Raw genomic sequence first — 12,000 nt, 5'->3', positions numbered from 1 at the left:
CTATACCTCGCTGACGGCGTTCACCATGCATCCTTTTACATTGCAGATTATTCTGCGGCCATTTATCCCTATACTATCACACCACTCATGTTAATGTGTCCAGAACTCAGGCAGAGAGAGGAGAGTATGGATCAATGATCCCGATCTGTGCAATACTTCTGTATACTATTCACAGTGCATGGCACAGAGATACGAAGAAGCCCGTAGACGCCACTAACTAAATGTTCTTGTTGTTCTTGGGGTATTTACTAACAACATTTCAAATTTTTTTAAAACTCAAAGATTTTCACATTTAAAGTCTAATTGTACTCGATTGATCAAAGTTAACTGTTGATTGGTTGCTATGGGTTACTGCACATTTTCCACTTTCTCATTTAGTAACCCCCCCACTGATTCTTCATCCAAGTTGTTCTGCCCAAGTCATACCATCCATCCATAATGCCGACCTTCAACTTACCGTGACAGCACCTCAAATCTGAGGTCACAGCACATTTGGCCAGTGACTTCCGAATAAATAGTGAAGTGCTACTTTTGTGTCTCATGTAATATGTAGGAAAGGTCATGTATGGAGTGCAGATCACCCAAAAACGGCTGTGGAACTGTGGTGCACCTCTATTTGTGCAAGTGTCCCTTGATATTTGCTGGAGCAAGATGGTAGCAACATGTGGGGGAGCAGCGGTCTGGTCAGGGTGAGGGGTGGAGTTGGGTGGAGTCAATATGTTCCTAGTAAGGTACAGAAAGACCCCTGGGTTGCATTTTGGGAAGAAACAAAATGTCATTTGGCGGAATGAGATTATTGTAATGAATGGGGTGGAGCACGTTTTTTGGGGACAGTATCAATGTCACCTCATTCTCATGATTAATGTAAGCCATAAATGAGGCAGTTGTATAGGTGAATAATAAAAACGTTTATTCCATACTTGCCAACCTTTCCTCGTTGGCTTCAGGGAGATCCCAGGGGAGGTGGGTATGCAGAGGTGGGGCTTGTGGAATCGCATCATTTTGGCCCTGCCCCCTAAATGATTGTCACAATTTTGTCCAATTACAACATGGGGCGGGGCTAAGATTACACAATATTAACATCATTAAGCCTCCCCCACCACTTAATTATTGCATGGGCCGAGAACCAGGAGGCTGCACTGCTCTACTGGGAGCCCGGGAGGTATCTGGACATTCCGGAAGAGTAGGCAACTATGCGTTAAAGAAAAGCAGCTAATGAATCTCTAGAGACTGAAGTGTCTTTGACATTTCTGTCTCCATTACTGAAGTCATGTTGTCTCACCTGTCAGTCTTCGTCTCCATGAAAATGGCCACCTCCATAGGCATCAATACATGGACATAGGACACAATTTCTGAACTGTGTCATCATGCCACAGATGGCGAAGCCAACCACGTCTTGTACTGGCTCAGCATCAGGGAGAATGCCAGACTCTTCAGGGAGTGAGGGAGCTCACCCCTATTTCAGGGAGTCTCCCTGACATTCAGGGAGAGTTGGCAAGTATGGTTTATTTTTTTGGAAGGGGTGATACTGAGGTGATTCTGATTTGGTAGACGGTTGTATTTTGATGTGACATTTACACTTTTGCAGAGTTCACTTCTGGAGATTTTCCAGCCTCTTTTCAAACATAGGCGCACCTTTAATCTGCATCTCCCGAGCACAGAGGGTAGCCGTGGGCCCTGATTATGCTGAGTGGATGGCATTTTGCGGTGCCTATTGACTGCTTTCCGTAACTGACCTCCGATATGTCTCCACGGTATCGTCTAGCAGTGGCATGTTCTCTATATTTTGCTAATACTGAGCAGCAAAATCTAATATTGCTCTTTATGCGGAGTAAATCTGTTAACTATGGGAAATGTAAGAGTATGGGTACTTTATATAAACTGTATATTTATCAGTGTCACAGAATGCCTGTTTATATTGGATATTATTTCAGGTTAATTTGCCCCCTGGTTAAAAAAAATCTAATCTGGTTGACTTTTTAAGAGGGAAAATAACAATTGTTATTGTAATTCAGAGAATGTCATAAAGTCATGTGCTGCAGGTGGGAAGTCCTGTCCTTCAAGCCAAGCGTTGTACGAATATCGACTGTGCAACGACCATCCCTGTTCCGCGATTTACTGGGAGACATCGCCATGGGAACCATGTACTACGGATACACAGATAACACAACTAAATGTCACCGCCAGCGGGAGGAAGGAGAATACGTGCGGGGTGGGAGTAGAGGTCCGGAAAGTCTTCTGCATTAAGAACAACGCCGGCCAAGTCAACGGCAAAAGGTCATTTCACAAACCCTGAGAAAATGTTACATTTAAAAATAATTGAACTAGCCGATAAATGAACTTTGGGGGCAAGAGCTGTTTAAACTACATGTAGGTGGAGAGAATTATATTGTATTTGAAACAAAGATTACAATTAGCAGATTTCATAAAGATAAATACAGTTGTGCGTTTTATATTTTTTATTGATGAAAGAAGTTTCCTATACACACCATACATGCAACCTTAGTAGATTTGCTGTCTGTATTTTGATCTTGTTCAGGAAGTGTGTGAAGGACGTAGATAGAGAGAAAAGTATTTAAATTGATATTTTTAAATTGACCTATGATTTTCAGCCTGCGTAACATATTAACATTTACTCAGGAGTCGTATTTAAATTGCGCAAATATGTTATATAACCTTGTGTCGTCATGGAGATGGTAATGGACCAAGGTCTGCGTGGATGGTGTCTGAAAATGACTTTAAATTCAGAAAACTATGCAGGATATAAGAAAACTTATTAACTTATTATCTTTTCCCGTTGTCTCTTCTCTGATATTTGTTGACCTGATTATGTATATATAGGGAATATCAAGAATATAGGAACATGTATTAGGAATAAAATTGTCAGGAAGGTTTTGGGGAGAGGTATGAGGACTGTAGGATAGAGACAACATTATGGCTCTCTGGTTGCAAACATTAGCTTGCCTAAAATACAAACCATTTGTTTCACCTTTGCTGAAGTTAGATAAACTGGTGCAACAAAGTATAATCAAATATTGATATCTTAATATTTTATTAGACAAATACAAAATCAAGAAAAGTGTTTTATGCCTTTAATTGGGTTATATTTCAGTACTTTTGCGTCCTCCAAGATATGATATTAGAGCATTTCTGGATTTGTAACATGACAGGGAAACTATGAAGTTATTATTTGTACGATAGTCCAATCCCGGACCATGAAGATCACTGTCTCTATTTGGAAGTTGTAGTCAGTCTTGCTGTCTCACTTCTGCTTTGATTTCCAGGTGCCCGGAATCTATCAGACCTGAAACACTCCGTCCCTGTCCTCTGCCTTGCGCTAGAGATTGTGTTGTGACCCTATTCAGCGAGTGGACTCTGTGCCCCAAAACGTGTCAGCCTGGTGAGTATACACCAGCAGACCTTGTCACGTTTCCCCATCACTTCCTCTAAGGGTCACTCGGGGCTGGGTGTATGTTGCTGGGGCTTGTAAAACACAGCTGTGCGGAACTCTCTGTGAAAACTGATCACAGGCAGATATAAAAGAGACTAATATCAAAGTTCTAAAAGATATGGGTGGAGTTCATATTAAATAGATGTATTGGTTGGGTGTAGTTTATATTACATAGATGTATTGGTTGGGTGGAGTTCATATTAAATAGATGTATTGGTTGGGTGTAGTTTATATTACATAGATGTATTGGTTGGGTGGAGTTTATATTACATAGATGTATTGGTTGGGTGGAGTTTATATTACATAGATGTATTGGTTGGGTGGAGTTTATATTAAATAGATGTATTGGTTGGGTGGAGTTTATATTAAATAGATGTATTGGTTGGGTGGAGTTTATATTAAATAGATGTATTGGTTGGGTGGAGTTTATATTACATAGATGTATTGGTTGGGTGGAGTTTATATTAAATAGATGTATTGGTTGGGTGGAGTTACTGATGACCTAGCCATGCTAATAAAGCCTTTTTCTGCTGGGTGGTCTATGTATTTGCTGAATGATAAATCCTACTCTGGGTTCACTGTACTACATTCTCCAGATATGTCTAGGCCTTAAAGCAGTGTTGGGCAACTTGATACCCCCCAAAGGCTGCATGGTGCAGCCCTACAACCTTCAAAGGGCAGCACATTACCCTTCATTTCATGAATGATAATACAGTCTGGAAATGACCTTGGAGTGCTCACATCACTCATTTCCTAATGCCCCCACATGCCCCTCACTTGCTCCAAACTTCCACCACATGCCCTAAAAGCCTTGTCAACACATGCCCACAATTACTCACACCCCAAGCCATCCGATCCAACACGTACTTCAAAACTCCCCCATAAGCCATTCTTATCACCCCACATACCTCCAACACTCAGACCTACTCACATGCCACCCAGACCTTCCCACGTGCCCCTTACATCCAGGGGTATAGAAACCAGGGGGACTGAGGGGGCAGTTGACCCCCCCCCCTGAGTTCTGTTGGGTGGGCAAAGACTATGTTTTGCCCCCTCCCCATGAACTTCTACACTAAAGCCTTCATGCTACTTTCCGAAGTCACGGTATCTGTTCTAAGCTTGTGAAACTGTTTTAAATAATAGATTGTCTTAGTATAACATCCAAATGTTCTTTAATATAGATTGTCGTAGTATAGATTTAATACAGATTGATTTGTTTATGTAAAAAAAACTCTAAATGTTCATAAACATGTAATAAATAACCTGTATTGATGATGAACAACTATTCACTTTACATTTACCCTAAATTTTGTGCGGTGCGTCCAGTAACAAACATGAGATGTAGCAATATAAATGTATAGCACATCCCATAACCAGCGAGGCAGTGACTATAGATTTAAAAATACTCCCAATCAAATGAGATTATGCTGTCAACAAAATCTGAATAAATAATAGGTTAAGGACTATGAAAAATGAAAATTTTTAAGATGAACAATTGAATTTATCTATCTGTCTAACAGCTATTGTACTAATTGGTAGTTAATATTAATAATAATATTTATTTAATAATGTATAAATATATTTTTATAGTAAAATAAACAATCAAACTGGGGCTGGCCAATCCCTGAAACAGTGACAAAAATGAACATAGGATTGGGAGTCTTTGTATATCTACAGTCACTGTTACAACTGTCAAAAAATGAGATACTAAACGTGAGAAAAAGGGGCTCTAAGCCCTATAGTAGTCTTTCGCCTTTTGCCCCCGAATGAAAATTTTCGTTCCTATGCCCCCTGTTTACATCCCAGCAGTCCTCTCCACATAGCCCTTACATGCCCATCAGACCTCCCCAAGGAAATGCCAAACCAATAGTGTAAACCCATAGGCAAACCAAGGGAGGGGGGGGGGGTTCCTAGTGCCTGGTAACTCCCCTCCAAGTCTGGAGCACTGTATAATTGATGTGGCTGGACCCTGCCCCCACTTCACATGGCTCTGCTTGAAAAGGGAGAGCTGCGTGCACCTAACAGTAGTGCACGCAGCATTGCCCATGTATATTATAGGGATAGGATGAGTTGGAGAGCAGCCAAGCACTGTCTAAAATTATAGCCACGCCCCCATGCATGCTGGTCACGCCCACTGGTGGCGTGGTGTGGAAACCCCCCTCTGCAAATCCTGTGTTTGCCCCTGAAACCTTATGGTTCCTGTGCACTGCTCCTACTTTCCTTCCTACAGAGGGAAACAAGATAGCGAAATCCCCCTAAATTAATTGTTTAAAAGGAATAGGACAAGTATTTTAGGTACAGTGTATTATTTATTTCTGGAATGATATATACTGTATTAATGTACAATAGTGCGTGCAGCTCATCCCTAAAACATATTAGCCAAGTCCTACGTATGGTTATAAATACAGAACATCAATAAATCAATAGTGAACTGATTTCTGAATGTACCAGACAGGACAGTAATGATCTATTCCGTCCCCAGGCTGTTCGAGCTGAATATTCAAGAACTAATGAAAGGAATTACAGTTCAATGTGCTGCCGTGAATGAAGTCTGCAACATCTGTGATACTATTATTTGCTGCAGAAACTACCTGCACAATTATAGAAAGAAATTACATAATGTTCGCGGGGAGCCGGCTTTGTCTCAGCGTGCGAGATTGAATTACCTGCGCAAATCTCTCTGCTGAAAAGAATTTAATAGGCGATAAAAAGGAAAACAAAAAAATAATTCTGCCATTGCCTTTTTATTTTTAATTTGCAGAACATACAGTAGAAATGTAGAAAATATAAAACTTTGCATGAATTGGAATGCAAATAATCATGTATTCAGTTACTCAGGTTCAGGCTAAGGATTTGCAACGCTGCAGACAGCAATCCTAATTAATTGGTATAATGTCAACAGGGAGCCAAGATAGATCAGGAACAGGTGCAATAAAGTCTTTATTAAAGTATAACTAAGAATTACTCAGACGATCGGTTTTGGCGCAGGACGCCATTATATTGTCCTATGCTGAGATCAGTTGTCAGTGATTAAATCAAATTATGCTTTAAATAAAAAGATTGTTTTAACTGCAGTCGTTGTTCCCTAAAGATATTATACCACCTAATGTAGCTTCCTGTCTGTAATAGGAGGTAGAGTGTCAGGTTATAGGTTTTTATTCATTCCAGGTGATGTAAGCACTTTGTCATTCATAGAGGACTGTTCACAAGGCTGTTTATAGACTGATGCTATTATTGTAACTCATTTATGAAACGCGTTGGTTGTGGGCTGCAAAACCGTTGCACCTAGTTGGTCTGCCCAACGCACTATAGGTGGATAACTATTTTGCACTCGGATCCACAAACTAGATACGCACCTATGTTTGTGAAGTGAGCCAAATATATGTTGAAGCGCACTCTGCAAAACTGTAAATGCCACATCGCAGTCCAACCTCCAACCTCTATACAACCACTGCTCTCAATAAATTAACCTTTTTCTATTTCGTCTCATAAAATACAGTTTGGTTTAGCTTCACTTATTGCTTAAATTTGACATGAGAGTGGGGGGGCATCAGGATTTTGAGTGCTTAATGCTTTTTTTTCTGGGCAAAGCGCGTCTATAAATGTGATTCTTTATCAAAGTGCCACTGGAAAGTACAAAATTCATTCCATTAAAAGTGTAGGATGGGAATCAATCTCCACCTGCTCAGGCTATTTGCAAAATTCAAGTCCATTTGTAGAGAAAAATGTGTGTAAAAAAGCTGCTCAACTTTCCATAAAGCGAATCAAATGCGCCATCTCCAGCCCTCTGTTTCATTTTAATAATCTTGCTTCAGAAAATGAAACCTTAATTTTGTACTGCTCCGCACCACTATTACCTGCCCACCTTCCCCTACCAACTAGTACAGAGTACTGCTCCGCAAACACGGCTGTCTGGTGCCACAAACCCATGCGCTCTCGTTATAGTCTAGATTCACCTGCACAAATTAGGGTGCACCGCTTCACCGAGGGGGTTTTGTTTGGGACATTGGCTGTTCTGTGCCTTGTAAATGAGACCCGCTGTGTTGGATCTGGGTAGAAATAAGCAATAGTGTTATCAAAACTCACATTTAATAATATTGTGCTTCTTGACCACGAGCTGAAATTGGGTCGAACAGAATTTCACATCATAAAGCATCCTGTATCTAAGACCAGCTCTGACCAACCAACCGAATGGACAATGTTTTTTCATCCTGGATTTTGTATGAGCAGAGACTGCGAAAAATTCTGCAAATTGGTCACTTTTTAGTTTTATCGGTTGCCCACTTAATAAATATGATCTTTTCTCACCTCTAGTAATATCCATATAATTTACAGTAGAGGGTACTTTATTCCATGTATAACTGACCCCAGGGGATCGAGTAACCATGTATGTTGAATACAAGGGAAGGAGAGAGCTTATATTTATTTGCTACTGTTTACATTATTTTAGGGAACAGCTCTATGGCCAAACAGTCTCGATACAGGATAATAATACAGGGTGCTCTGAACGGAGGCCAGGAATGCCCAGGTACCCTGTATGAAGAGAGAGAATGTGAGGACGTCCCAGTCTGTCTGATGTACAGGTACGGATCCCTATGTCATGTACCCCTGACACGTGTGAACATTAAACAACAATTAACTTATTTTAAAGTCTTTCCAAAGTCTTCTCACCACCCTTAACGGAAGGGTGGTGGTCTCTCCCTAATTCAGCCCTAATTTTGTACAGTCGGCTGCAGCAGAGTTTAATTTCAGGCCTGCCAGGCTACAGGCTGAGCATGCTGACCGAGTAACCAATAGTCACTTAGCTTGGACTTTTAAATGTCCTGACACCAGCAAACTGATGAAGCGATGTAACAGTGGGTGGGGTGGGGTGTGTTGCGGCCAGTTCTGCACATCGGATACCCCCATGTGCACCAATTTCTTCAAGGGTCAGGGGCTGGCTGGCAAATTTTAGCCTCAAGACTCAGCTCAGCATCCTATGAGGGGGGAAGGGGGGGGGGGGCAGATGTACCATGCCCCCCAGCCAGCTCCTCTCTAGGGTCGCCAGGATTTGATGGGTCCCGGGTGCCTTCTGCCTTTCAGGTATAGGGGTCTGTAAATCCTCTTTAAAAGACAAAAGTGACATTGTCCTTTAACCCGAAAAACATTGCCTATAAAATAAGACACAATCGCTGTATTGACATTTGTTACCTATAAATGTAGAGTATATAATGCGTTAGGAAGTACAGAAAAGCTTCATTCCATATGCTGGTAATATCACACAAAAATAGAATTAAAAGTTGATATATGTCACTGGTTTATTTATTTTGGACAGTATCATTGCAGAGATACAATATATTAATCAATATTGTTTTTTACTTGTATAAGTGGAGTCATTTTTCCTTTGCGGGAAATGAGTGCAATGTTGTTTTATGTACTAATAACAAACAGATTACTCTGTAAAATATTATATTGCTCTATATCTGGCTGTAGTGAAATTCTGGAGTTCTTAGGGAACTCCATTTCTGCAATAATAGTAATAATTTCTTGTTTTTGCTGGTACTGTTGATTGTTTAGATATTAATCTGGATTGTATTTGAAAGAAAAGCAAAAAAAAATGGAATAGTCGCATACAATGTTGCAGGAATATTGATGTAAAATTAATCTGTGGTTCAATCACAGAGATGAACGGAATTTTAAAAAAACGTTCTGCAAAACATTTACCTTGCTTCGCATTTGGCTGTGACCTTTTGAATGTTTTACTGGCAGAATTTGGTATTATGTGTTCCCAGACTACACCCAAAATATCAGCCAGCAGAATGAATTGTTCGTCATCCTCGCATGTGGACTGGCGAGCCAGCGAAGGGATTTGAACGTATTGTTGGAACTTTGCACCCCTTTAAAACAGTCTTTTCTACCATACAATGGGATTTGCACAGAATCTCGCCACAATTTCTCTTTTTTATCTCTATCATTAGTGGAAATATATTTTAGCATTTGCTTTTGGATTATACAGTGATGATTTTTTTTAAACAAAGCGGATTTTGTAGCATTGATTATAGTGCGGGGGATTAACTGTAATTAATATTTTCTGATAGCACAAAACATTTATTTTCTGCAGTTTTTAGACAATTAATGAATTTCTAAGTAAATGTATTTGCAAGCCTGACCTGTTTACAGTAATATAATTATAGATATGCTGTTTATAATATTCCTGCAATTACAGACTGTACCTAAGATAAAATCTTGTATGAATTAGCAGAGACTTAAACCTGACCTATGGCATCCGTGAGATATTTGTCCGTTTCTGTATTTATCACTTATTGTTTGACAGGATTAACCTAGACTCAATTCTTTAATTGGCTTAAAAGAATCATTTAACATCAGTTAATTATTTGAACACAGGTTAATTCAGTCAGATAGTGAAATAGTAAGTACAGACAAGTGTTTCTTGGATAAAAAGGGGTCAGGTCATCTTCTGTGAATTAGATGACCTAACCCAACCTTTCCTGGTTGGACTCCGGGAGTCTCGGGGGGAGTTGGGCGCGAGGGGTGGGGCTACGGAAAAAGCGTCATTTTTACTCCACTTCCTGTGATGTAATGACGCAAACGCATTTTTTTACCACGGGGTAGGCCAAAATGATGCAATTCCCGGAGAATCGCTTCATGGAGGCTCAAAGTGGGCAGATGCGGGAGAATTACCAGCTCTCCCAGGAGTCTGGGAGACCTACCCAGAATTTAGGAGTCTCCTAGACATTCCCGGGAGAGTTGGCAAGTATGATATTATGCCACCTCCCCACCAAAAATACATATGTTTCTGATGCCCTATCAGGTTTCATGGTATATTATTGTTGTTAATGATCAACTTGTGCTACTATTTATATAACTTATGTTTCTAGGAGATCATTTAGAACACTTGCAGAACTTGGGGTTAAAGGTTAAAGTGCATGTGTCCTTGACACACACAGTGGAAGCAGCCATTTTGTGGGTTGGACCGATGCTCATGAGACTATCTCTAGGAACCAGTGACTTAAATATGTTACATCAAGAGTCATTTCCAGTGTTGATGGTTCCTGTTAAACTATCCTATCAATTTACAATCTCATGAATATTGGATCAACAAAATGGCTGCCATCACTGTGTGCAGATGTCCAAGTACAAGAAACACTGCAAGGGACCATGCTTGTCATTTGCTTCACAAATACTTAGAATTTTGTTTGATTATTCAGTCCTTTATCTGTTATTTTTTCGTTGCCAACTTAATTTTAGTGACTATGGGGTCTATTTATGACGACCCCTATGATTCGAATAAAAAAACAAAAAACTTTATTTAAAAAAAAGGAACATAGAAATAATTTATTTTAATAATAAAGTATTTGGACTGTGGACAGCTTCTGCTATCACCATCATGATATGGCAGCAGCAATCAGAGAACAGTGTAGTTGGTAAAATAGGCCTGAAGTCTCCCCGGAGGCCTTTGGCTTAAGCTACCACCAGCCATAATATTTACTGGCACGTGACTTTGTTACATAGGTAGCCTTAAATACAGCAAAAATTTCAGTTCTTGTCCGATTTAGGGATTAGCTCCCTTTAGCAAATAGAGCCCATTATATGCAAATGAGCGAGAGGAGAAAGATTTAGTAGATATTTTAAGAAGAAACATGGTTCTTATCAAGCATTTGAGAAAGGATATTACACACCTGAGGAATCAGTAATATACATCAATGACGATCTGTGATTGAAAACCGACTTCACCTTTACACACAGAAGTAAAAGTATATTTGAATAGATGTGTGTCCTGATGTCGGAATCTGACAGCCAGTGACAGTGAGTCTGATTCTGATCTCGCTCCATGTAGGTCTCAGTTATCCAGATTGACGTTACATTTTCTAATTTATACCAGAGGAATAATTCTGCATTGCACCAACTTCCAGGGAGAAGTAAAGTACGATCAGTGAATGGATAGAAAGGCATGTAAAACAGATCATTAAAGCTGAGCCAATGTACATTATTTAAGTATAGCTTCCTCATGTCTGTCAGTGACAATATGCCTGGTCTGAGACTCATCATGTTTCTAGTAAAGGAATGAATGTAATGAGCGGAAAAAAATAATTAGGGGTTTTATTTAGCAAATTTTGATCAGTTTGGGGAGTCTTGATTTACTGTATGGGCTAAAATCTATAAAGTTCACTTGTAGGGGAATATTTATTCAGTGAGATTGATAACTGTTGCTAAAAAAAAAGTCATTTTTTTAGCAGCAAATTGTACAGAAAAAGTTTTAAAAAATAACCAAAAATTAAACAATTAGACATTGTCACTTATTTTATTCTGAAATTTTATTTTTAATTTGTTTTCTTCTGTTTAAAACTTTATTGACTATTTCAGAATTGATTAACAAAAAAAGTATTGGCCTAAAATTGTGAATTGTCTGCAATCCGAACTGTGGGAGCATAACTCATCTCCACATGTAATGATATTTGGGGTGTGAGGACCTCCGGGGGAGAGACGTAGTTAGCAGAGCACGGGGGGTGTCTCAGGGGATTTCTACCTATAATGGACCCATTTTCCAT

At 39.7% G+C, this 12,000-nt stretch overlaps 1 protein-coding gene across 5 annotated transcripts in view; it reads left to right on the top strand.

Moving 5' to 3' along the window:
• THSD7B (thrombospondin type 1 domain containing 7B) overlaps positions 1-12,000 on the top strand; it is a 303,781-nt gene that overhangs the window by 140,139 nt on the left and 151,642 nt on the right. For all 5 annotated transcript variants that reach the window (XR_012678316.1, XM_075180948.1, XM_075180947.1 and 2 more), the window contains exons 9-11: positions 2,043-2,277; positions 3,285-3,400; positions 7,902-8,034. Coding sequence is in view for 4 of the 5 variants with exons in the window: in XM_075180948.1 (XP_075037049.1) it covers positions 2,043-2,277; positions 3,285-3,400; positions 7,902-8,034 (484 nt within the window). In the remaining variant the exon portion in view is untranslated. The remainder of the gene's footprint in view (positions 1-2,042; positions 2,278-3,284; positions 3,401-7,901; positions 8,035-12,000) is intronic.

This window comes from Mixophyes fleayi, chromosome 7 (genome assembly GCF_038048845.1).
Source record: "Mixophyes fleayi isolate aMixFle1 chromosome 7, aMixFle1.hap1, whole genome shotgun sequence".
Lineage (NCBI taxonomy): Eukaryota > Metazoa > Chordata > Amphibia > Anura > Limnodynastidae > Mixophyes > Mixophyes fleayi.
This window is presented reverse-complemented; position numbering and strand designations above follow the sequence as displayed.